The sequence below is a fragment of the Symphodus melops genome (assembly GCF_947650265.1).
Source record: "Symphodus melops genome assembly, chromosome: 13".
In the NCBI taxonomy this organism is placed as follows: Eukaryota; Metazoa; Chordata; class Actinopteri; order Labriformes; family Labridae; genus Symphodus; species Symphodus melops.
In genome coordinates this window covers 25,629,838-25,656,762 of record NC_136703.1, presented here as the reverse complement: position 1 = coordinate 25,656,762, position 26,925 = coordinate 25,629,838, and the positions used below count along the sequence as shown (strand labels likewise).

Sequence of the window (26,925 nt, the reverse complement as noted above, 5' to 3'; positions counted from 1 at the left end):
GGAAGGTCACGGGTTCGATCCCCAGCTCCTGCAGCCACATGACCGATGTGTCCTTGGGCAAGACACTTAACACAGAGTCACTCCTAATGATGGACTCTTTACTCTGCAGCAGCCTCTACCATCAGTGTGTGAATGTGTATGAATGGATGAGTTAATACTGATGGACTCTGCAGCAGCCTCTACCATCAGTGTGTGAATGGATGAGTTCATACTGATGGACTCTGCAGCAGCCTCTACCATCAGTGTGTGAATGGATGAGTTCATACTGATGGACTCTGCAGCAGCCTCTACCATCACCGTGTCCCCTGCAGCGTGGAGTCTGTTCTAATATCCTGGAGCAGTTTGTTCAGAGTCGACTGTTTGTTGTTACTGTCACTGAAACCGGACACGCCCGCCCCGATACTGTCGAGTCAACGCGGGGTCATATTCTGCAAACACACCACTCGACAACTCCTGTTCAAAAAGGGACACGCCCCCTGCTGCTGTTTCTTGACCTTTGACCTTTAATCAGGTAAATAAAAAAAACCTTTTGAAGGAGGTGATTCAACAACATGCCGCTAAACTGAGCGAACCAGTTCGTGAAACTGGAATCTCTCTCTCATCTCCCTCTCTCTCCTCTCTCTCTCATCTCTATCTGATTATCAGCCGTGATGTCATAACCATCACAGGGTAGACTGACCACGAGTTTTACGGTCGTGTCGGAGGAACCAGTTTGTCTGATATCGACCTTGTTTCCAGAAATGGTCGATCACAGAGTGTCACAGCGTCGAGCTGATTGGCTGAGCTTGCCGTTGCCCATGGCAATGTTTCCCCGCCTCTTGGCAACCGAGAGGCGAAAGGGGACCAGCATGTAAACATTGCAAACCGAGAGATCGTCAGGTCGTTGAACTTTACAAGGCGACAGGATGGCGAGGGCGGGGCCGGCTCTGCTGATCTCATCTGACGGGGGTGACATTCACACACGCCAGTGAAGAAGCAGAGGGAGCAACCTGGGACACACGGACGTGTCGCTGCAGGAGCTGCGATTGTTTACAGATCTGTGTCGTCAATAAGTGATTGTAAATGCGTCACTTTGGGCGATTCAGATTTTAAACTTTTATTTACAATATTTAAAACACAAACGATCTATTGATTGTGAAAATGCTCAGGAGATGAATTATGATTGATGATGACAGTTAACTCTCTCTCTCTCTCTCGCTCGTCCTCGGTGCAGGTGGTACTTATGGGAACATAAACAGGGTGAAAGCTGAGAAGCTGCTTGCTGGCGTCCCAAAACAAAGATGGCTCCTTCCTCGTTCGCATCAGTGAGAGTCACAGTGACGAGTACACTATCTCAGGTAAGATCACCAGCCTCCTCACACACACACACACACACACACACACACAGCTCCACTGCAGGCCTCTCGCTCCGCCTTCTTCTGTGTCCCACTTTGTTGTCGCTCGTGACTCAAATGGAGCGGAGAGAAAAAGAAACACGGAAAGGTGGCGAATCCTACGAAACAAAAAGGCAGTGAAGCTCACACGGTTACATTCTGCAGGGTTTCTCCCTCTCTCTCCTCCTCCTCCTTTTCTTCTTCCTCCTCCTCTTCTTCCTCCTCCTCTTCTTCCTCCTCCTCCTCCTCCTTCTTCTCCCTCTCTCCTCCTCCCCTCCTCCTCTTCTCCTCCTCTCTCCTCCCTCCTCTCTCCCTCTCTCCTCCTCCTCCCTCCTCCTCATCCTCTTCTCCCTCCTCCTGCCTCCTCCCTCTCTCCTCTTCTCCCTCCTCTCCTCCTCCTCCTCCTCTTCTCCCTCTCTCTCCTCCTCCTCCTCCTCCTCTTCTTCCTCCATCCTCCTCCTCTTCTTCCTCCTCCTCCTCCTCTTCTCCCTCTCTCCTCCTCCTCTTCTTCCTCCTCCTCCTCCCTCCGGCCCCCTTAAGGTCTCCAGCTACTGTCAGCTTCAATCTCCTCGCCTTCGATTTTCTCCCCCCCCCTCTGCCTCTCTCAGCTCCGTTCTGTTAGAGGGCAGGAGGTGACACGCCCGCCCTCGGGCGGCGGCCATGTTGGAGGTTGATGGTGCAATGACGTCTGATGAAGTGAAGAATTAGAGTCTCTCTCTCTCTCTCTCTCTCTCTCTCTCTCTCTCTCTCTCTCTCTCTCTCCTCTCCTCTCTCTCTCTCTCTCTCTTTAGGACATTGAAGCTGGACGTTTTTGCTCGGCTGAGTTCTGTGCTCATATTTTCCAGTCGAGTGACCATCTTGTCGTCATTATAAATCTTTTCCACGCGTGTTTATCTGTCTCTGCCTCCACAGATCTAAGAAAGATATCAGCCAATGTATCAGTATCTCATTTTTTTTGTATCCTATCAGTCGGCCCGACTTCAAACCAATAGAAAACATCACCTGAACAATGAGCTGTTAACGAGCGCTCAGCTCTGCTCGTGTAAAAAGAATCAGCGCCGACTGATCGGCAGGTTTCAGCAGAGCCCGACTGATAACCAATATCGATATTGAGGAGAGAAAAACATCGGATACCGATATATTTCTTAAATAAAATGTTCTTCGCAGATGCAGATAAAAAAACGATGGTGCTTGTTATGATCCATACAGCGCCCCCTGCTGGTGACAGAGATCTGCTGCTGTAACTCTCAGAAGCTCAGATACAATGTGATTTAAATCGAGCGTCACTCGATGATGCTAATATCTGCAGATTTGATCGGACGTGGCGTGAAATCGCTCGGGCTGAAACCTGGAGGCTGAGCTGGATTGTTTTGTGCTTTGATGGAGAAACTTATAATCGTTTTCTTACCGTGAGTTGATCCGTGTGTCTCGCTGACTCTCTCAGGGGATTTGTTGGTCGGACATATTTGTGTATGCATCACATTTCCCCTCCAGGACGGTGAAGTGTTTCTGATCTCTTTCCCTCCTTAGTGACACAGCTTAGTTGTTGTGAAGGTTGTTTTCATGATCAGAGTGTGGAGCGGGACCGAGCCGCTCCGCCGCCTGGATTCTGCTGCTGATGAATCGATTCGTCTGTGAGATTAATCAGATGCATCATCTGTGATGTTCCTCACTGTAAAGTGTGTATTAGGTTGGATACACACACACACACACACACACACACACACACACACACACATGATCCCATTCTGTGCAGCTTCTTTGTGTCTGATCGCTGCTGCAGCTTTCAGACGAGTTGCATTTTTCATTTTGTTCACATATTTGGTTTTTGGGTCGTGTGGGATTGTTTGGTGTTTGTCTGGAGCTTCAGCTGTGTCGGACTTGGGCTCCTGATCAAAGTGTCTTGTAAACAGGACGCTCCGAGCGTCGTCTTCAGTGTAGTAACCCACATTCACGAGCCAGCCAATCCCCTCTCTCTCTCTCTCTCTCTCTCTCTCTCTCCCCTCTTCTCGTCTTTTCGTCCTCTGGCTTCACCATCTTCTACGTCTGCATCTTTCGCCCCCCCCCCCCCCCCCCCCCCCTCCTCTCCTTCCAAGGTCCCTGAGGTCTCCAGGGGGGGGGAAATGCTGCAGTTAGACGTTTTGGTTTTCACCGAGCTGCCGCTGCTGAAATATGCATCATCAGTACTCTGTGTGCACACAGCAGTGTGAAGGCAGCTCGGCTCCATTACAAACAGTTTGATGCTCTCAGCGTCAAAGGCTCCTGCTGGTCTCAGTTTGTCTCCGAGGACGACAGTCGGCATGTCTGAAACGGGACTCTGAGAGTGGTGATGCATTCAGGTGCTCCTCGGTCGGTTCTGGGGAGACGTCGTCCTTCGTTCCTTCGTGTGTTCACGTCCTTTCAGTTCAGGAAGTCTGAACAGCGTAAACACTACGAAGGAGAAGAAGAAGAAGAAGTGCCTCCTTTTTATATTTGAGTAAAACGTTGATGTGCATAAATATAAAGTATCTTTGTTGACCTGCGTGTTGATGATGAATATGACTCGATGACCTCTTCTTCTGACCCGAGCAGGCGGGTCACGAGCGTCCGCCAGCTCGGAGTCTCGGACGTGTCTAACACCAGGTGAATGAAGTGTTTGTGGACGTTTCCAACTGAAACAGGAGAGAACCAATCACAAGACAGAAGGCGGGACATAGCTCTAGGATTGAATTTGATTCGCTCGTTTTGCTTGAGAAAATACTGAAGGGATGTCGAGGAACTCCTGGTTGAGGAAGCGTTGTTGGGGGTTCATTTGAGTCAGATGTCTTTTCATATTTCTAGTGAAGTAAAGCTCACAGGAGCGATCAGATCTTAAACCCCGCCCAGTCAGAGCCTGCAGGTGCATGCTGGGTAAGAGTGCAGTATGAGAGAGAGAGAGAGAGAGAGACAGGAAGTCTTAATTAGAGCGCTAATTGGAAGGAAATGTTTTCAGGTGATTTTGCAGAATGACGCTCGTCGAGTGTGAAATGAGCCGGCAGCTGTTTCCACATCTGTCTGCAGCTCTTCACATCAGAAACACACGAAGCTGAGAAGTCGTTCTTTTTTAAAGTCAAGTGTGAAACTTTGATGTGCAAATGAGCTTCATCAGTGCAGACTGAGGACGACGTTGTCTTCATCAGTGCAGACTGAGGACGACGTTGTCTTCATCAGTGCAGACGGAGGACGACGTTGTCTTTATCAGATGTTTCCTTTGTGTCTCTTCTCTGTTCTTTTCTTTGTTTCTGCACAAAAAGCAACGACAGGAATCTTTGTAAACACATGAATCTTCACGATGTCTGAAAGAAGTAATGAGACGTGAACATGACCTGAGCTGACGTGGATCTGTGGCTGATTTTAACGATGCTCCTCCCTCTTCCAGCTCGTAACGAGGCGAAGGTTTACCACTTCAGGATCCAGCGCTCCTCCATCGGGGCGTACTTTGTGTCCGATAAGGTCTCCTTCGGCACGCTGGGAGAGCTGATCTCGTACTATCAGAAGAACCCACGCAGCCTCGGGGTGCTGCTGGAGGAGCCATGCGCCCAGCAGGTAAGCCCCTCCCCCCTCCCCCCCCCCCCCCCCAAAAAAAAAAACATCTTGTTTTTTTACTTCTATTCTTGAGAGGACCTCGACTGAGATGATGCATGAACGATGGCGAGGGAACTCGGAGTCGCTGTTCAGGTTGTCCTCCGTCAGTGACCCCAACGGTGTGTTCGCGAGATGCAATATTCATCTCACCACTAGGGGGTGTGAGAGGCGTCTAGTAAAGAGGCTGGAAATTACGTTAACATCCGAGACACCAGACAGACTGAAGTTTTAAAGGACGAAGAAAAGTTAAAAGATCAAGACGCAACATTTCACCGTGACGCCCCCCGTTTCTATTTTCACTCCTCGCGCTCACGTAGACATGGACGAGGAAGATGGAGACGCAACGAGGACGTAACGATGCATCTGTGAGATCCAGGTGTGTTTTACGTTTTCACGTGGACGAAGATGTCTTTTTTAAAATGGAGGAGCTAAAAATACCAAAAAGTAAGAGACGAACAGAAAGTTCTTGAGAGAGATTTTGCGCTTCTGCTAACTTTTTGATTTTACATTGGAAAGAAAATGGCGGGAAACTCTCGCTCATACTTCCAGGCCGAAGCTGACGTTTGAAATCCTCCTTTTCTTCTCTGCAGCAGAAACATGAAACAAAGTGCAGCAGATTCTGAATCCATCTCTCTTATTGTTGCTCTGCAGCAGGACCGTAATGAGCGCTCCGTCTTATATGCATAATTAACACCAAGAGGCAAACATATTTGGAGCGTGATTAAGCACAGAGTACAATATTTGGAACGGTTTTAGACAAAAAAAAAAAAGAGAGGGAAAGATTCAGGCGTCGGTGCTGTAATTACATGCAGGGTCTGTATCTCTGCAGCTCGGCTTAAATTAAACCCTCAGCAAATCGTTCTTTATTCATGGCTCATCAGACGGAGCCCGGCGGGAGACGACCACGCTCGGATCCAAACTATCATTTCCTGCAGAAGAAGAAAGCAGCTATTTAAAACAGCTACACACACACACACACACACACACACACACACACACACACACACACACACACACGCTCGTCACGCTCCTCAGAGAGTCACGTTACATTTACAGACGGGCGGTTTGAGGATGAAAACAGTGAGAAATGCTTCAGTTTGAGGTTCTTCCTTCATGAATAAAAGGTGTGTAAGAAGATAAAGTGTAGTTCCAGTCCTGGATCAGAGGCCGATCAGTGATCCCCTCTTCTCTCTTCCCTTCCAGAGGAGGCTGTGAGTCTGAGGCCGCCGACACACTGAGGCAGAAACACACTAAGCACCTGCTCTCATGTCCAAAAATAGATAAACACACACAACTCCACTCGTAGATGCAGAATCAGTCTCTCTTAACTAGCTTCTATTTAAAGCTCTTTTTTTGTCCCTCATCATTTCCTTCATTTTTATATTTCATGAGCTTATGTTGATTATTTTGAATGTGTGTCTTTAGCATTTCAATCAATCTTTATTTGTGTAATGACGAATCCTAACAAGTGTTGTGTCAAGACAAAGTACTTTTTAACATCTAAAGACCCTCGAGTCTGTCTACAAACCCCCCAATGATGAGACAAGTCCATCCTCTCCGTCTTCTGCCTGCTCCACTGTTCAGAAAATGTGTGCTCAAACAGGCCGTTTGGAGATGTTCCCTTCATGACATCACAAAGGGCAGTAGCCCCTCCCCCAGGTGGGTGACACTCCCACAGCTAGGTGTTTGTTCTGCCCTCTGAGTCTGCCTTCTCACTGTAAACAATAGGACATGGAGCCAGAAAGCAGCGAGTACACCCGAGCCCTTCCAGAGAGGGGGCGTGGTCAGACACAGCTCATTTACATATTTAAAGCGACAGACGCAGAAACAGCCTGAGACATAACTTTGTTTAGACGACTTTCTGCACTCCGGTAAAGCTGCTAAACATGAGACGACGATGCAGATTAACATTATGTCACAACCTTATCTGAGTAGTTTCTGCAGAGATGGACACGCCTCTCACTCGACCACTCTCTCTCTCTTTTTCTCTGGGTCCATAGCAGCAAGGCACCTTCATAAATACATTGGTGAAAACATTAAGAAATGTATTCCCAGATTAGCCAAATATCTGATAAAATCCCTCAAAACCAGATTTTCATTCGAAAGTAAGATTATTGTTTTTTAGATGTCAATGCTCTAAAGTATAAAATATAATGAAATGAATGAACTATAAGTTTCCTTTAATTAACCCGTGAATGAAGTGTTGTTTTCTCAGACTCTACTTCAGCTGCTTCACTTTCACAAAGACTGAATCTGCTTTTAGAGAATAACACGTTTAGATCTTTCAGCCTGATCGGTTTGATGTTGTACCCGTGAAAAAAAGGAGTCTCTAACGACCCCTTCAATCTCTTTTTATCGATTGTGATTTAGACAGCAAACAGCCAACAGACGCGGCCAATAAAAACGGATGGAGCGTGGGTTGTTATCCCAAGGACGAGCCTTTAGCTTCTACAATAGGAGCAGATTAATCCTGATGTTTGAGCGCCTCATAAAGCGCCTCATCGACTGTGTACAAGCACCGAGTGGGTCCATTTGTCACATTAAAAGCCATTAGTGAGATTACATCGAGTATCTTTGTTGATGGAGGGAAACGTTTCAATTAGAGAGATTTTAAATGGACAAATATGCAGGAAACAAAAACATCTTTCAATTTAAATCAGATAGAGATGAAGATAGAGATGAAGGCAAATTTTCTTCCACCAGCTCAGAGTCAAACTCTGATCACGCCATCGTCAGAAACGTGAAGTCGGTGTGAAGAGCGAGGTGGACCCGGGGACAAGAGGGGGAGACATGGAGTCAACAAAGACAGACAACCAATTCACTGCTGTAGGCTTCACATCTCTAGTTTGGTCCGGACTGCATTTTCACCTACCGCAAACCGAACTCAAAACAGACGGACACAGAACAGGCTGTTTCTGTGTCTGTCGCTTTAAATATGTAAATGAGCTGTGTCTGACCACGCCCCCTCTCTGGAAGGGCTCGGGTGTACTCGCTGCTTTCTGGCTCCATGTCCTATTGTTTACGGTGAGAAGGCAGACTCAGAGGGCAGAACAAACACCTAGCTGTGGGAGTGTCACCCACCTGGGGGAGGGGCTACTGCCCTTTGTGATGTCATGAAGGGAAAATCTCCAAAAACGGCCTGTTTGAGCTCACATTTTCTGAAAAGTGGAGCAGGAAGAAGACGGAGACTTCTCTCATCATTAGGGGTTTATAAACAGACTAGAGACGCATGTTAGTGCAGGAGTGTATTTTGCATAATTCAAAGAGTTGAATGAAGGAAATTCTGGATACTTTTTTATTAACCCCTAAAAGATTTTGCTTTGTTCTGTCTCATTGCTTTTTGTTATTTAATGTATTACTCAGCATGTGATCATTTCATTTGCTTCACTTGATCAGCAGAACAAAATGTTTAGTAGCTTGTGATTTTATTCTGAAAATAAAGGTTTTTGAACACACGTGGCAGTCTTCATCCTTTCACTCGTTAACACCAGCGACCTGTCCAATGCTTCGCCATCCAGAGAACGATCCGTCCGCATCCCCCCCTCCCCGAGAGGAAAGAACAACAACAAACACTTTGTGATTGATTTTGATTTGTAAAGAAGCGACTTAGTTGGAAGGTGTAGACAAAAAAAAACGGACTGAATAGGAACGCTGTGCTCTCTGTGCAGAGGGAGCTCTTCGACATGGAGCCGTGGGAGAGACCGAGAGAAGAGTTCAGACTGCACAAGAAGCTGGGAGAGGGACACTTTGGAGAGGTGTGGGAGGCTCTGTGGACCACCGAGAACAAGAAAGTGGCCATCAAGACGCTCAAACAAGGTAGGCATGAAATGGACCCGTTTATGTTTGAATCACAGAAAATCAATAGTTTGGGTAATTCAAGAAGTGTGCTCGTATTTGTAGACGTCTCTTGTGCATCCACAAAGATTAAAATCCACATTAAATGTAGTCCCTTGTCTGAATAGTTCCCCCTCTGCCTACTCAGGATCGTTTCTTTTCCTCGATGATGACCTTGATTTAAAGAGAGAGATAGGGAAAGAAAAGCCGCTTAGAAAAGTTCTGCCAGAATGAAAGACGGAGAGTTGTGAAGTGCTGAGTTGTTAAATTCACCTTCAGTCTCTCTCTCTCTCTCTCTCTCTCTCTCCCCCCTCCCTCCCGCAGAGGACACGAAGCAGGACGAGTTCGTGAAGGAGGTTCAGGCGTTGAAGAGCCTCCATCACCCGAAGCTGATCCAGCTGTTGGCCATGTGCTCCAGAGGGGAGCCGGTCTACATCGTGACCGAGCTCATGAGCAAAGGAAGCCTCAAGTCCTACCTCGCCTGTGAGTCACAAAACACACATGTGGAGATGTAACTCCAGACCTCCTGTATGTCCCAGGTGTCCACGACTCTGATTTTTTGTCTTTTCTATTTGTATTTGATCTTACCTACTATGTCACCTCGAGGGTTAAAGGTCACATTTTAACCTCCTCTTCATCATGTGTGTGAAGTGTGTTGTTGTAAATCCACCTGTATTTGATCATGTCTATAAACCCCTCTATTTCAGCCCTGCTCAGAACAGGCTGTTTCTGTGTCTGTAGCTTTAAATATGTAAATGAGCTGTGTCTGGCCACGCCCCCTCTCTGGAAGGGCTCGGGTGTACTCGCTGCTTTCTGGCTCCATGTCCTATTGTTTACGGTGAGAAGGCAGACTCAGAGGGCAGAACAAACACCTAGCTGTGGGAGTGTCACCCACCTGGGGGAGGGGCTACTGCCCTTTGTGATGTCATGAAGGGAACATCTCCAAACGGCCTGTTTGAGCACACATTTCCTGAAAAGTGGAGCAGGCAGAAGACGGAGAGGATGGACTTTTCTTATCTTTGGGGGGTTTGTAGAGAAACGTGTCACCTTTAATAAGTCAGATCTTATCTTTTAAATTAATGCAGCTGCAGAAACCAAAAAATAAAAATTCATGAAATATTAAATTGATTCCTCTTTTTGGATCATTTCCTAAAACAGGAGACTCTACTGTGGCTTTGAAAATGCAAAGAGGTTTAAATCAGGAAGTTAATTTAGCTTTTATGGGTTTGATAATTGCCGTCTTTACTTCAGATTTTTTTTTTTTTTTGAGAAACCGTGTGAAAACGTATTTAGGTCAAGAAACGTTAAATCTCTCCAAAGCAAATGGAATTATAATCTGTGCCAGCAGAAATATAGTTCTGACGTTCGACAAAAGGCTTTAATCACAGCGTCTTAGAGTGTGAGGGGCTTTCACTGTGTGTGTGTGTGTGTGTGTGTGTGTGTGTGTGTGTGTGTGTGTGTGTGTGTGTGTGTGTGTGTGTGTGTGTGTGTGTGTGTGTGTGTGTGTGTGTGTGTGTGTGTGTGTGTGTGTGTGTGTGTGTGTGTGTGTGTGTGTGTGTGTGTGTGTGTGTGTGTGTGTGTGTGTCTTATCTGCCTTCTGGGCAGAATTAGCTGCATGGTTTCAGTAAATCTTTGTACTTCAGTGAAATGCCTCGTTTCCACAAAGGACGTGAGATATAACTCCGGTCAGAGTCTTTTTGTTGGATGTCAGATGTGCAGAAGGAAGCAAAGCAGGTCGAGATCATAATTCATGGTTAACAATTTAACCCCTTAGTGACTCGCTCTGCGTAAATATAACAGCTTTATCGCCAGTCTGAGTCGAGCTGTCAGACACACAACTTTTGGTTTAAAATTCAAAAATGAGTTAGTCCAGGTCCAGGGGGAACCCCGCTCTCACCCCCCCCCACCCCCCCCCCCGGTCTCCCTGAGTGGGGAGAAAGCAGTGCAGATGATGGATGGACTTTTGTAGATGTAGGAACCTGGCTGATACAGGAGCTCAGTTATCAGATAAAACCTGCTTACAACATAAAAATCCATCCTGCTCGGCTTACACTGTCTGTGTCTGTGTGTGTGTGTGTGTGTGTGTGTGTGTGTGTGTGTGTGTAGCTGCTGAGGGCCAGGTGCTGACCTCAGCTCATCTGATCTACATGGGCAGTCAGGTGGCGGAGGGCATGGCGTACCTGGAGGACAGAAACATCGTCCACAGAGACCTGGCTGCCAGGAACATCCTGGTGGGAGAGGATCTGGTCTGCAAGGTGGCCGACTTCGGATTGGCTCGGATCATCAAGGCAAGCAGGCTGTGTGTGTGTGTGTGTGTGTGTGTGTGTGTGTTCTTTTATACATGTAGAACTCATGTTTACTTAATGCATGAACTGCAGCGCTCGTTCCATCTGTACACTATAATCCTGCAGCACTCAAAACACCATCTTTTATTCATGCTGAGCCTCCGAGGCCGCTCGGGACCTGGCCTTTAAAAAACCCCCCCCGTCTCTTTCTGATTCCATGACCTCATTATGAAATCAAATAAGAGACAATCGTAATGACTGTGGATGAATGAGGACGCCCTCCGCTCGACTCATTGTCACGAAAATGTGTTTAAAAATCCTGCAACATTTTTAAAATGAATTACCAAGAAATAAGTCGACACAGTCGTCTGAACACGATGTGTGTGTGTAGTTTGATATAAACTCTGTGTCTCTCTCTGCAGGACAGTGTTTATACAGCGAGTCGAAACACTAAGATCCCGGTGAGGTGGACGGCTCCTGAAGCGGCGATCTACCAGCGTTTTTCTGTCAAATCAGACGTGTGGTCGTTTGGCGTCCTGCTCTACGAAATGATGTCACGAGGAAAGATGCCTTATGAAGGTAAAGTGTTCATTTCTTCTCTGTTTTATGAAAAGATTTCAGCTCCTCCGGCTCGTCTGCTTAGAGGCGATTTAGTCCGAGTGGGAGTCGAAGTTTGGAGTTGAGCTGATGATTTCCTGATCTCTGCGCGGCGTGAACTCCGGATTCATCTCCTTCCTGCAACGCAAAAAGAAAACTCCTCCTGATTTTATGTCCCCTCTATTTCAGGAAAAAGCAACAAAGAAGTGTTGGATCTTCTATCGTCAGGGTTTCGACTCCCCTGCCCGACTCGATGTCCTCAGAATATTTACCGGATCATGATGGACTGCTGGGCGGCCGAGCCCTCGAAGAGACCGTCCTTCCACGCCCTGCACAGCCAGCTGGACAGCATTTACGCCCGGATATATTTTAAGACTATAGAGGTGTAGAGAAACACGGAGACCTGTTTTTTTTTTTTTTTTTTTTTTAAACGGTCAACGAGGACGGACTTCAAACGTGAAGACGTCGTTCTCGTCTTTTATGCAATCCTCCCCGACGACAGGGTATCTGAACTTCTAACCACGGAGGAGTGGCGTGTTCAAAAACGGAGAGGCTGTTCGCCCAATCTGAGCAGCAGAAAGGAAACGAGGAATAAACGATTTGTCATTATTGAAAGAAAGAAACGTGGACGCTCAAGTGACAAAAGGAGTTAGCCTGAGAAAAGGTGTGTACATACACTTCTACCTAAAAAAACACTTTGACCCCTTTTGGCACATTCACAGAACCGACTCTTTTTAATTTTGTACCCTTTTTGTGTTTTATAAATACTATTTTATTACTCCTGTATGTGCCATGTCTGTGGATGCACACTTTGTAATGTTATGAAGTTGCAGTCAGGACTTTAATTAATCAGCTGTCGTCTGACTGCAGAGCCTGTCTGAGGTATTGTGCAATAATTTAATGCTTGCTAGGTTGTTAGCCACGCTAGCGGCCCCCGGAGCTTCATCCAACACGTCGGTCTTTATCTTATTATTAATCATAAGGTTGTATTTGGTGATCGAGCACAAACATCTTGTTTTGAAGCGCTCTATCTTGTTCCATACTGACCAATCAACCGCCTGTATTTAATACCAATAATAATTCTACTTTACATTTAACACGCTGGTGAAATAGGCGTGAAGAATGAGTTGGACATTTGGGGATTTCTTTGCACTTTCACGAAGGGATTTAAAAGTTGTGAATTCTGACGCTGCTGTGGTGACACCCTCGAGCCAGGTGATGATTAGCCTAGCTTAGCATTAAGACTGGAAGCAGCTAGCATAGCTCTACCCTCAGTTTAAATAATAATCACCCAACAATCAATGCACAGCTTGCAAGGACTCAAAATGTAAATACACCAATTTCCCAAGTCACAACTACTGAGAAAAATGTCTGACTGATGTGGATTATCAGGGCCGATACGGATACTCATATTAAGGAGAGAAAATCCAGATCCCGATATATCGGCCGATATCTTTTAAAGGTCTGTCTTTAATCTTTAGAGATGGACAGATGTAGATTTAAGCATTTATTGTGTTGATTCCTCAAATGCAGTTATCAAACACTCAAAATTAAAATTACACAAAAAACTTTTTTTTTTTTGTTACTCAAAAGCCTTCACGGCCAGAATAACAAAATTAAATTCAATATTATAAAATTAATAATAGGCTAACTCAAAATAAACCTGGTTATATCGGCCGATAAATTTTAGCCGATAGTCGCATGAAATGCAAACATCGACAGATATTATTGACTGGCCGATAAATCCGTCAGGCTCGAGATAAAACTCCCCTGAAAAAAAGCTAATTTAGTAGCCGAATTGGAACCATTTAATCGAATTACATTAAAAGGACGAGAAGAGCTGCTGGTTGGAAAATGTTTCTTATTAAACGGAGAGGAGAAGAAGGAACTCGGATGGTTTGCATCTTCTACGCATGTTTGTTTTTACCATCCGTTAGCATGAACTTAGCATGTCAGGAATGACGGAGGCAGTGTAGCAGAATGGAGCTCAGAAAGGAGGAAGTTAAACTCAGTCCGGCTGGGTCGAAAAGTCAAAGAGGAAAATCCTTTTATGTTGGGTAAAAAAATTGTGACGACATCTACACGAAGTTGACGCCATTTTAATGGAAAAACACTCATCAACATATGGTTGAAGTTGAATTCTTGCATTTCCACATATCCAGCCTTTCTGTCATCTCTGGGCCCCTAGCGTGGTTACACACTGCACTCAGGTCATGATGTGTTCAGACAAAATGAGAATTGTTTGTTAGTGTAAAGAAGAAGAAAAAGAAAGTTCAGGTTTCTTGATTCCAGTTATTGGCCAGACTTTTTAGTGTTTCTCCCATTAGCTTCAAAGCTTGATCCAAAGTCACCTGGACTGGAAGAAGCCTTTCAGAGGAGAGGTGAAACGTCTTCCAGATCTTCGATTAGTCACCTTTGGAATCAAGCTGTGGATTTACCTGGACGACTGAGAGCCGACACAGACTTTGATTGGCTGTTCAAGGCGAGTATATTCATGAGACTCGAGCAGCCGTTTCTTACTTGAGTTTAGCAGCACAGACGTGTTTTTGTTTTGGTCTGAGCACATCATAGGTCTGTTTAAGCTCTTCTTCTGTTACAGGACTTTTAAGTGTTACATGTCTTAAACTTCTGTAGACGAGTGTTTAGTGTCCGAGGACTGTTTTTAAACCGGCTGTGATTTATCTTTTTTTCGGGGGGGGAGGGGGCGGATCCAGTGCTTGAGTGGACCATAGAGCCACATGTACAGGCCTTAAGTTATTAAACCTGTTTGAAAGGTCCACATTAATGTCCAGTAACAACGACAGTGCCTATGTTTACATCACACACACACACCACTCCGATAGGTGGATTGAAGAGAACTACAAAGATCAACGGGCAAAGAGACCTGCACGCTGAATCAGCCATAAACGAGAAACTTTCTAGGGCTCGGGGGGGGGGGGGGGATTTCTGCACCACCCAATTGTACGACTTTGTTTCAATGCAATGCAAATTTTGAGAACAATGCAACTGTTTGTCTTTTATGCATGACGTGTACACCAGGCAAAGCCAAGATCAGGAAGTTTTTAGCCATAAACACCAACTCACGATCACGATTGAGCTCCATGTTGTATCAGGCAACAGTGATGCAAAGAATAAAGTATTTTATGAATTGTTTTTTTCTGTGCTCTTACATAACGTCAACACAGCGTCAGCATTGTGTAGTCCTTAATGAGTCTGCAGGGACGCATGGTTTCGGTTTAAATCATCCCCGTCGTGGTGTCTCAGAGGCCAGGGACGGGTTCAAAGGTCGAGTTTGTTGCAGCTTATATACACAACATTCAAACTGGAAGCACACGCCCAAGCATGCAAGCTACCTGAGAATATTATATTAGTTGTACTTGACAAAGCTGATAATTTAGCACATTAGCACAAGTGGACCGCTTGTTTGCCACCTACCTGTGTGGGAGAGGAAATGAAGTAAAGGAACTCAATCTGCAGCGATGCCTCATGGTTCTTTTTTTTAGAGCCAGAATGGATTATATTTGGACGACAAAAAAAGGGGGAGGGGTTTAATGTGGAGTCAGTGTGGTTCATTGTAGCTTGTATAAAAACTCCTCCTCGTGGGCTCATCGCCAGCAGAAGTACACGCTCACTGTGCGGTACAACTTCCTGTCAGCGGCCTTTGGATTTTGATTATTGAGCAAAGACCTTGAGGGACTTTTAGGTAAATCCCCGAAGCGATGTGACTCATTGTCACCCTGCCAGCTTAGCAATCTTGGCGAGCTAACTGAGCTAATAACTGAATAATACACCTGGTATGCTATGAATTCCAGGAGCGTCATTATTCCTTTGTTTATTTCCGCCTAAATAGTTACAATGGAATTGTTCTCAGCCGTGGTATTGGAGGAATTAAGATGACCAAGAGCTCAGGAGAAATTAAATACTCTCTGTGTCATCTGGAGGAGGGGAAGAAGGCGTGATGACAGGGCGAGACAATAACCTCGTGAAAGAGGAGCGGAGTATCTCTCAGTGTCTCATTTCACAAATATCTGATTATAGAATTCACTGGAACTGATTTCCTGCACAACAAGACCTCCAATCAATTCAATCACAAATATGTTTTCTTCCTGCACAACTGCGTTAAGACGCTTTAAAAGTTCTTAAATCGGCACATCTGGCAAAACACATCGTGTTGGTACACAGCTAACCCATCGAACACAGGCATATAGTTGGGAAAGTTTTGCAGCTTGGGGCTTAGTTCACAAAAAAAGTGTTTGGCAGAAATGATGAAAGCAACATAGGATGAAGCTTCAGTGTTTAGCCAGTGTTTAAAGAGGAAGAGCCAGCCTGTCTCAAGTCCTCTGAAAGTCCAGTTTTTCCAGCTCATTTCTTTTAAAACTTTACAGCAACTATCAAAATGTGCAAATCAAAACATATCTGATTTAAAGCAGGGTGTTTAAAATAAAGCAACAATGAACAGGTCTCAGTATGTAGCTCCCTTCAAAACGACAAACCTCTCTGTAACATTTAATTTAGACGTAGGAGAGTGTACTTCTGTCTTTTCTGCTTCAGTAGATGAAGAAATGCCACAGTACGGATATAGTCTCAGTGGCTTATCTAAAGGTCATCAGTCGTAGTCAATAGTTTATTTTAGAAACAAAGTGCAAAGTTTGACTTTTATGAGTGCGCGTGCCATCGGAGGCGGGGCTTACATATCTGTCATTAGTGGCTGTCAGGAGGAAGTCCGTGTCAGTCTTTACTGTAGCAGAGAAACTGTGAACAATACAAACCCTGAACACATACCGAGAATCCTCGCCGCTCCTTGTCCTCCACCTGTCCGACAGGTGGGACTGGCTGTCTCTGTTGACGCGCGCGCGCGCGCAAACGCAGCCCTCAGAGGAGCCGTTCATGGTCATCTATGGGTGAGTGTCTGCGGAGAGCGTGTCCATGTCTGGAGACTCTGTGGGACCGGATTTTTAGCGACAAGAAGGATGGAGGCAGTGGAGTAGGAGGAGGAGGGAGTGGGGGGGCACGAGGAGGGGGAGGAGGGAGTGGGGGTGCACGAGGAGGAGTGAGTGGGGGTGAAGAAGGAGGAGGAGGGTGCGATGTGGACAGATCCCCGGCTCCGGTCCAGGTTCTTCCGTCGGTGTCACAGCAGGAGAGCGGCTCCATCTACACAGCTCTGTGGTCATTTGAAGCCCGGCACGTCGAAGAGCTGTCGTTTGAGGAGGGGGATCTGTTCAGCGTGATAAACCGGACCGGAGACTGGTGGACCGCGCGCAGGATCGACAAGAACGGGCGCGTGCTGGACACTGGGATCGTGCCCCAAAACTACTTGACCCGAGCTGAGACCCTGCAGATACAACCGTGAGTGCTGGATTTGTTCCTCTTCTCCTCTTATCTGTCATTGCAGTGGTTTGATCTCCTTTTTATTTGCGCTTCACTGAAAACTTCTTGTGCAGGTCTGCAGCGCGTTTACTGAGTCTGATTAAGAACCAAAGAAAGATCTGACAATAGTTCTGCTGTTTGTTATCACATTCAGAGAACTACTGAAGTCACAAAACCAGCACAGGATGCTTAAAGCCAAATCAGAAAACTTCTCTTCAATAACAAATCTTAGACAGTCTTGTCACCTGAGGGGTTGAGTTCACACATCATGTTAAAAGATCTGTCAAGGCAAACGAGTGAAGAACATTTACATTTTTTATGGAAATCTATGAGGTTATAATGTGCAATAAACTTTGCAGAATGCATTTGCAGTGCAGAAAAAAGCAGAACCAGGAAGCATTGTGGATTAAGGGAACAATGACAGGAAGACAAAATGACAGACAAAGGATCTATAGTCCAAATCACGGAAGACTAATATCCATTATATCAAAAAAAGTGATTCTGTATTTCTACTTATCCAGAGATATAGTGTAAAAGTACAAACATCTTTACTGAGGATCAACAGCAGTGGAGATTCTTCGGGGTGAGGTAAACATGAATCATGGGCTCCTCCTCCAATCAGCATCGTGCTGACAGAAAATCCCCTCTTCATTGTTTTTAACAGGAATAATGCTCGAGATGCCTTTCAGGGAGGTTTCCTCGCTGTCATTGCAAAAATGTGCACAAGTGTGAGCTGCTGCTGCTGCTGCTGCTGTTGTTGTTTAAAGAGTGTCATCACCAGCCCAGAGGATTTACTGCACAGTGTTTTACTGTTCTGTCTCAAGCTGGTGACGCCCCGTCCCATAACCTGTAAATCAACCTGCAGAGTTCCTGCTGTCAACACGTGCTGCTGATAAAAAAAAAAAAGACAGCGTGAGATGAGCTGAGCGTCACTGATAATGAAGTCTGAGCTGCATTATAAGATAACAAGCAGTAAAAAAAAAAAAAATCCTCCTGTCACTCAATCTCATGTGTCCTCGTCATGTGCAGCACCAATTCATCACCTCTCGTCTCAGTTCAGCTCGTCTCACCTGAACTGTTTAAAGTGGACATTAAACGATAACGCTGCACACAATGGGACTCTGTGATTGATGACAGCACTCAGCACCTGTTGACATGTTGGAAGAACTGAACGTTACACACTTCCCATTCTGCTGAAGCAACAAACGGGCAAAAAAACAGAAGTGGTGAAGCCGACCGTCATTCTTTCTTTGTCCCAGTTTGCATCACTGCTCTGTTGAGACACAAAAAAACACAACAAACAGTGTTTCTGACCTTTCTCGAAACGTCGCCTTATAATTATAGTTTAAGCTTGCGTTTAGTCTCTGCTGCAAATATTCGAATGATAATGAACACCTGTTCAACACAGACACTCTGTTAGTCCTCCATAGAACCAGACGGAAACATCTGCAACTGAACCATCCACATATTTGACATGCAACTAAATCATTGTATGAGAGGAATTATGAATCCAAGAGGTGTGGCAGGAACCATCTCAGGGTGTCGGGTCAGGACGCTGTTTTCAATGAACTGTTTCCAGTAAAGGAGGTCTTAGAATATAAGTGCTAAATAAACTCTAAAAGTGAATGTGGGTTTTCTGAATGCGTTTGTGTTTAGACGCCTGAAATAAGGTCTGTGGTTAACACGAGCTGAAGAGATGTTGACAGGTTTTGTTAGATGAGATAAACTACGTGCGCTAAGACCCCCACTTGTGAATTCTAAAGTTTTTATCTGTACTTAAAACAGCGGTTGCTAACAAGTAGCTAAATGAGACTACAGTGGTTGTCATGGAGACGTTAAACATCATCATGCCGCGAACTCTCTCACTAATCCTCCTTACAGCCTCTAGTCATGTTTTTCAAAGCTCTTGTCAATATTAGGCTAATAAACAACTTATTAAGCTAACGTTTAGCTAGCTTGTCAAAACCGCTGATTAGCTCGATGAAGCATAACAGTCCGTAGTTAGCTTGTAGCATAACGTTAGCTTTTTACTTCTCTGGGCTGCATTGACTCTTCAAACTTCATATAAATGATGTTTATCTGTAAAGATTATCCAGCTGAACTAAACAGCTACACATCAGAAACGTGTGTTTGACACAGAGATTATTTTCTGCAATGATCCAAAACCCATAGTGAAGCTACTTCCTGGTTTGGCCTACAAAAATATGTCATCACATGATCAGCTGTAATAGCTCAGCTGCTCAAACGATGATTTTAAAGGTTTTAGCTTTCAGCCATCAGAACAAAATGTCTGACCAGAGTAAAAACTATCAGGATTGTAAGAGCAAGTTTCTCCATTATGTTTTTTTTTTTTGTATTACTGAGAGTTTGGACTCATTTAATGAAACCTATAGACTTGTTTTTGTGAAGTGCGTGAGGGGAAAAACAGTCCTGAGTAGGAGCTGATCACTCCAGATCTAAATATTATTACAGTCGAAACCATGATAGCACTTCCTTGTTATTTCTTTCATTTCTTTCACTTCTGTCTCGACACAGATGGTATTTCGACACCATGAACCGCTTCGAGGCCCAGAGTCACCTGATGGCTCCAGATAACGAGGAGGGAGCGTTCCTGATCCGAGAGAGTGAGAAGGAAAACGTCGGATACGTCCTTTCAGGTGAGACGAGAAGGAGAGGAGCGTGGAGGGAAGTTGAAGACGAGGGTGTGAGGGGAGCGTGGTGGCAGTAGGTTAGGGGATTTTTACTCCGGCTTAAAAAGAGTGCAGAGGAAGTCTGAGTGATCTGATGTGAGAACAAAGCAGGATATAATCAGGAGAAGTCACCTCATGCGACACATCCTGTATTTGATCATGTCTATAAACCCCTCTATTTCAGCCCTGCTCAGAACAGGCTGTTTCTGTGTCTGTAGCTTTAAATATGTAAATGAGCTGTGTCTGGCCACGCCCCCTCTCTGGAAGGGCTCGGGTGTACTCGCTGCTTTCTGGCTCCATGTACTATTGTTTACGGTGAGAAGGCAGACTCAGAGGGCAGAACAAACACCTAGCTGTGGGAGTGTCACCCACCTGGAGGAGGGGCTACTGCCCTTTGTGATGTCATGAAGGGAACATCTCCAAAAACGGCCTGTTTGAGCAGGCAGAAGACGGAGAGGACGGACTTTTCTCATCCTTGGGGGGTTTGTAGACAGACATGTTGGAGTTAGAGGAACAGTAAAGTGTGTTTTGTTTAACATGTGACCTGTAACGGGAGGCAGCAGCTGAGTGCAGGATCTTTGCTTCTGTCTGACTCTGTTTGTTTGTGCGTCTCTCTGCAGTGAGGTCCAGTAATCGCGTGAGGCATTTTAAGATCCTCAAAACAAACCAGGGTAAATTTCACCTCGACAACAACCACAGCTTCAGCTCTCTGATCGACCTGGTGGCGTTTTACTCCACGCATCACGTGACCGGCACGTGCAAACTGGGAAACCCCTGCAAGAGGGTAAGACAGGCGGAGTCTGTTTCTGTATCTCTGCTTCTTTCTTTCTTTGTTCCTCTTATTATTCTGCCCACGGTAAAAAAAAACAAAAAAAGTGACTGTGTGTGTGTGTGTGTGTGTGTGTGTGTGTGTGTTATCCTCCATCAGAAAAAGCCTCAGACTCAAGATTTAAATCATTTCACGGCCGACGATTGGGAGCTTCCTAAAGAGGAGTTCACTCTGGAGGAGGAGCTCGGCAGCGGATATTTCTCGGACGTTTACAGAGGACGCTGGAAAAACCTCATTCAGGTCGCCGTCAAGATCCTCAAGAGTGGTAAATCCTTTTAAAATCATTTTTTATTGATTCTCCTGTTTCCACATCTCGTTGGCGGAGCTGATTAATCATCTTTCTGACGTGAGCGCGCTGCAGCAGCACTCAGTCTGACCTTTCATTTCCCAAATGCTGCTGAATCTTAAAAAGCCCGACTCAGACGTGTTTGTTTGTGACCCATTAAAGACGATGTCTCAGTGAAAGTGGGTGTGGCTAAAGATGTGTTCCCTTTTCATAATCACGGATACACCTCTGATGTTGACATACATATCTGGCACGTCGAGCTGTGTTGTTATGTTTGGAATTGAAGCGACACAGTCGGATTGTTTAACCCCTTGATGCCTGAGTTTGTTTCCAAGTATTAAAACTTTTTTTGTTTCTGCTTTCAAGTCGATGCTAAATGAAGTTGAGAACGTTTATTTGAAAATAGCATAAAAATAGCACATACATCAAACGGATGTTGTTCCGTCTCTCCGACTGGTCCTATGACAAACTAATGCTAATGCTAAAGGTTCCTATGTTTGTATTGAAAGTGCATCAACCGGCAGTGGAGGAACACAGACGCTATTTTGGCTGCATTTGGAGAGGAAGCAGTTTGATGCAAATTCACGACAACAGGCGTCAAAGGGTTAACTCTTTAACAATCGGCCTTCTCGTGTTGTCGTGGATATTCTTCCATGTCGGGTAAACGCTGCAGGGTTCTGTACGTACTGAAGGTAGAGCGTCAGGTGAGTCAGCCGATAATAAAACTCTCTTCCAAGCAGGAAGTCTTCTGTTTGTTTGTTTTACTGTTATCACAGTTCAAAGCTCGTTCACGTTCAGGACGTGCTGAGTCCGTTTTGAAAAGTCAGTTTTTCCTCGGACTCTGGAACATGTACGACGTGGACCTGTACCTGACTGATCTTCCTGATATACTGGCTGATAAATGTGTTTGATCTGTATCAATGGTTGATAAAGACGAACACGTTTATTTTGTTGATCCTCAAATGAAGTTATCAAACACTCCATACAGCGCCCCCTGCTGGTGACATCGCTGCATATCTGCGATTAAACAGCACGATAATCTCTGGATACTTCAATATCGGCCGACGTTATCGACGTGGGCGATTAATCGATCGGGCTCTAATGTGACCTGACCTCGATACGACCCGACTTCAGGGAGCGCTGCACTCTTTAAGAGTAAACCAGCTACTGTAGCCAGCTGCGCAGTGCATTATGGGTAAACCCGTCGAGTCGTCGGTCCATTGAGAAACTGTTAAGGGTATTTGAAGAAGCCAATCAGCCAATCAGGAGTCGATGAGTCTTTGTTTACATATTTGGGGATTTTAACACAAGAAATTCCGACCAATCAGAGAGCTTTCCTTTCTCACCACACATTGTGGTCGGCGGATTGTAAAAGGCGCCCGTGTGAACACAGAGCAAACTCTAAGGAAATGATGTAACAATGTAAGAAACGGGTCCATGATTCAGACCAGAGCCAACGATCTCTAATGATGTGTGTTCCTTCAACTCTGTATCATATACAGAGAAGCTCAGACACTGTTTGCATCTATATGCTGATGTTTTTTGTTTTTTTTTTATTGTTTCAAAAAACATTATTAATTGTACATGTTAAAATGATTTTTATTAAACGACAGAATTTAAAAAAATTGCACGCAACTAAAATGTTGCTACGACTCCCACGAGAAGCTAAAAACACAGCAGAGTGAAACAACAGGAAGGACCTCGAGTTCATCTTTAACTTCCTTAATATCCAAACATGTTGCAGGAAGTTCTTCAGGGATTTACACAACCTGCTTCATTAAGAACCCGCCAACCTCCGACAGACGCTTTAACCTCTAACAGTGAAAAACTCCAGAAGTTTCCAGGAGAAGCTGCAAGATTTTAAATTCTCTCTCTCACTCTCTCTCTCTCTCTCTCTTCCTCTCTCTCTCTGTCTCTCCCCCTCTCTCTCTCTTCCTCTTTCTCTCTCTGTCTCTCTCTCTCTCTCTCCCCCTCTCTCTCTCTTCCTCTTTCTCTCTCTGTCTCTCTCTCTCTCTTTCCCCCTCTCTCTCTCTTCCTCTTTCTCTCTCTCTCTCTCCCTCTCTCTCTCTCCCCCTCTCTCTCTTTCTCTCTCTCTCTCTCTCTCCCCCCCTCTCTCTCTCTCTCTGTCTCTCTCTCTCTCTCTCCCCCCTCTCTCTCTCTCTCTGTCTCTCTCTCTCTCTCTCCCCCCCCCCTCTCTCTCTCTCTCTCTCTCTCTCTCTCTGTCTCTCTCCCTCTCTCTCTTTCTCTCTCTCCCCCTCTCTCTCTCTCAACCTCTCTCTCTCTCTCTGTCTCTCTCTCTCTCTCTTCCTCTCTTTCTCCCTCTCTCTCTCTCCCCCTCTCTCTCTCTCTCTCTCTCTCTCTGTCTCTCTCTCCCCCTCTCTCTCTCTCTCACTCTCTCGCTCGCTCGCTCTCTCTAGACTCAGAGTTGAACAATCGGGAGTTTCAGCGTGAAGTCGAGATCCTGAAGTGTCTCCGCCATCGCCACCTCATCTCTCTGTTCGCCGTGTGCACGGCCTCCACGCCGTTCTACATCATCACCGAGCTGATGGAGAAAGGCAGCTTGCTCAACTTCCTCCGAGGTAAACCTCCGACTTCCTCCCGGGATGTTTTTGTGACAGAACAGGTCGCAGGGTCGGGAAAGTTCTGCTCGCTGCTCGTCCTGGGTCTTGGTGTTGTGACCTTCTCGTGGTCTGACTCTTTGTTCTCTCTCTCTCAGGTTCAGAAGGTCGGGATCAAGACATTGCGTGCCTCATCGACATGAGCGCCCAGGTGGCTGATGGGATGTCCTACCTGGAGGAGAAGAACAGCATCCACAGAGATTTAGCGGCTCGAAACGTCCTGGTGGGAGAAGACAACATCTGTAAGGTGGCGGACTTCGGACTGGCCCGCGTGATCAAGGTAGGAGCGAAGCGGCGTCTTTGTTGAACTCCGTGAACCGTTTTGTTTTTTTAAAGACGGAGACGCTTTTGTTTATTTCCATCCAGGAGCCATTTTACATCACGGAAGATAAAAAGATTCCCTACAAGTGGAGCGCTCCTGAGGCCATCAGCCACGGAAAGTTCTCCAACAAATCCGACGTCTGGTCTTTTGGCGTCCTGCTCTGGGAGATCGCCACGTACGGAGGCGTTCCTTATCCAGGTCAGTGGACTTCTGTGTGCTCAAGACTCCTCCACCTTTAACCTTCCCTCACCTCTTCTGTCTTTTCTCTCTCACTTCATTTTTTTTTTTTTTTTTACATTCAGTCTATAACAACCAGGAAGTGTACGAGCGGGTGATTTCTGGGTACAGGATGCCGGCTCCGCCCAAATGTCCCAACTTCCTGTATCAGATCATGCTGAAGTGTTGGAGCACCGAACCCGACGACAGGCCGGACTTCAAGACCCTCAAAGTCCAGCTGGACAGCAGCTCGTACGAGTTGGAGTTACAAACGTAGGACTACCTGCAGTACAGACTCGTCACCACAGGGGGGCAGCAGAGACAGAAGCACCCGGAACAAAGACTCTGATTGTGTTTACAACGTCCAAATCTGCAAACTGCCTGGTGCACGTCATCACTACTGTTTCACTAATCTACCGAATCTGAAACACGGTATCTTCTCGCGTTCTGGCAGATTAATGGCGGATTTTGTGGTCTGATATCAGCGGTTACGGACGCCGCGGCGCGTGCAGACAAACAGCCAATGAGGCGGACGCGTCAGTCTGGCAGTGGATGTTAATCTCTGATGAGTTTGTGGATGATTTTGGAAAAAAAATGCTGTTTAAATGAGTTGTTTGTGTCATTAAATGTTTAATAATGCACGTTTTTTTTTTTTGGTTCGCAGTTTCTTCCCCTCGTTAAATAAAAGTTAGATTGAGTGTTTGAATTGAACGCCACAGCTTGATTTAATCACTACACAACACAAAGTGAAGGTGGGCTGGACCGTGAGACCGACAGGAGGATGGACTCAGGGTCCCTTAGCACTGAGCCAGTCGAGGTGGTCCGGTCTGATCACGACGCAAATGACCCCAAAGTTCGCTGGAGGGATTATACTGTATATCTGATCTGGTCTGGGAACGCCTCGGGATCCCACATGAGGAGCTGGAGACACCTGCTGCCGCTGAGATCCGACCTCGGATAAGCGGAAGAAAATTTGAGGATGAAAATCCCTCAGATGCTCCAAAAGTTTTGATTGAATGTGCAATGTATGCAGTATCTACGTTTGACCAGCAGGGGGCAGCAGAGTCTCAGTAAATGAGAAGGATTATTCTTTTTCTTTTGTAACAGAGGAACTCCTGATTAACAGTAAATATATATCTACCAATCAAATGTTAGATTTAAACAAAAGTGTGTCTCTTTAAATGTTTAGTGTCGATGTAAACTTTTTTTTTTTTTTAAATAAACGTGCTGTCTTCACGAGCAGCTCTCTGCGTCAGTGATGATGCAGCATTTTCAGAAGCTACAAACATGCACCAAATGAAACCAAATGAAACCCTTCAACTGATGAATACCTCAAATTAAAAATTAAAAAAAAAGCTGGAGCTGAAAGTGTGTCAGTCAGTGAGTTCCTCTGGGTCACAGCCAGGACAGACTGGGGAATGCAACTTAATATATGCATGCGTGTGTGTGTGTGTGTGTGTGTGTGTGTGACTCCATATCCTCCCGTCCTGCAGAGTCACCTCGCTTGGTTTAACCGGTTCAGCATCATGAATGGAGGACGATCAAAAATAGAGTCAGACCCTCAGATTAGTCCCAGGAGGACCCGCTGACCTCGACTGGATCCCAACATCTGATCCCCCTAAACTGTCGAAGCGTTCCTCCCAAGTAGGTCGAGGCGAGGTCGCCGCCGTCGCTCGCCATCGAACAGGTTCATTTAGTGGAGGACCTGTAGGTACGTTTTTTATGGGGCCACGCTTCAACCACGACCTCGGCCCCCTGCAGTATGTCACCCCCCCCCCCCCCAGTCCTGGATTATGGATGACAAATGTGTAAAGTAGGAAGTTGATGGATTTGAATATTGGGGGCTTCCAGAGAGCTGGTCAAAGGGAGGCGGGGCTTAAAGCAGGGTTGGTGAGTTTCAAACTAGCACAATTTTAAAGGCAGCATAAGAACGTTTTCTTCAACACACAGAGACTGTCCCACATTCAGCGCGGGGAGCTGGGACTGCTGCCAAACCCGTGTTTTTCTGCGGTTCACGGAGGCCCGGGTTCACAAGCGGCTGAACCCGCTCACCCTGACTGAGAGCTGGCAAGGCAGCAGAGCCACATTCAGAGAACACGCACACACACACACACACACACGCACACACACACGCACACATACATACGTGAGCCAAACAAATAAAGGTGTGTTCCTTATCCTTCCTGTCAGCCTGACTCCACAAACTGAGACGTCACAATCTGTACATGAAGGGATGAGCACTCAGCTTGATCCTCCAACATCCTCTAAGCCTCAAGACCCGAGACCGGAGCGCCCCGAGACAAGACCTCCAAGACGTTTAGTGCTTGAGACTAAGTCAAGACCAAATGAATTTAAGTTAAAGAAGCAGTTTCCTTCTGACCGAGTAAAATAATGTTTAAACTCCGAGACGAGTCCTTTAAAAAGTGGTCCTGATACCGGTCTTGATCTCGAGGACTACAACAGCAGGAACAGCCGTTTAATCGAATGTGCTCGAATCCCCGTTTCCATAAAGCGTCTCAGTTCGGTTCGCCACGTTGTGGCGTTTCCATCGACTACATCCGGTAGAGATCCTAAAATAAGCGACCCGTACCGTCCTACTCTTTGGGTGATTGGTCCCGTACGAGAGCAGCATTGAAAGACGAACACGACCCTGCCGTGTTTAAATACCAAGGCGGGGTCGCTGTTAGCCATATGCTGCTACGTAGCAGCTAACAGCAGCTACCAAATATGGCACGGTTAGCTGTGGAAACACAAACAGGATCAGGCTTTACTGATCCATATCGGACTGCTTGGTGGAAATATAGGTTTTAAAGGAATCCAGAGTGCAGGACTCGACATGTCTCAGAGACGTCTCCTCCTCCCTCCCCCTTTTTTTTATCCTGCTCTGAATTCACCTCTATACACA

General features: G+C 45.9%; 2 protein-coding genes across 2 annotated transcripts; both read left to right on the top strand.

Moving 5' to 3' along the window:
* Nucleotides 1–905: 905 nt before the first annotated feature.
* LOC306834264 (tyrosine-protein kinase Srms-like) lies at nucleotides 906–13,648 on the top strand (the record flags this gene model as incomplete). Its single annotated transcript, XM_079360097.1, is given in 9 exon segments — nucleotides 906–948; nucleotides 1,214–1,257; nucleotides 1,259–1,337; nucleotides 4,771–4,937; nucleotides 8,645–8,792; nucleotides 9,135–9,293; nucleotides 10,917–11,098; nucleotides 11,518–11,674; nucleotides 11,882–13,648. Coding segments are annotated over 9 exon segments (1,179 nt in total). The 3' UTR covers nucleotides 12,082–13,648.
* A 2,725-nt stretch (nucleotides 13,649–16,373) lies between these two features.
* Nucleotides 16,374–24,394, top strand: LOC306833791 (protein-tyrosine kinase 6-like). Its single transcript, XM_079359326.1, has 8 exons — nucleotides 16,374–17,038; nucleotides 19,595–19,716; nucleotides 20,370–20,533; nucleotides 20,678–20,843; nucleotides 23,282–23,443; nucleotides 23,581–23,762; nucleotides 23,849–24,002; nucleotides 24,107–24,394. Exons 1-8 carry the CDS (start codon nucleotides 16,590–16,592, stop codon nucleotides 24,295–24,297), a joined length of 1,590 nt encoding a protein of 529 aa, XP_079215452.1. The 5' UTR covers nucleotides 16,374–16,589; the 3' UTR covers nucleotides 24,298–24,394.
* Nucleotides 24,395–26,925: the final 2,531 nt, after the last annotated feature.

Coding starts and splice junctions, on each gene's coding strand:
- LOC306833791 (XM_079359326.1), top strand. CDS start 16,590: ATGGGTGAGTGTCTGCGGAGAGCGTGTCCATGTCTGGAGACTCTGTGG. Junction 20,534..20,677: donor TGGGAAACCCCTGCAAGAGG/GTAAGACAGGCG, acceptor ATCCTCCATCAG/AAAAAGCCTCAGACTCAAGA. Junction 24,003..24,106: donor CGGAGGCGTTCCTTATCCAG/GTCAGTGGACTT, acceptor TTTTACATTCAG/TCTATAACAACCAGGAAGTG.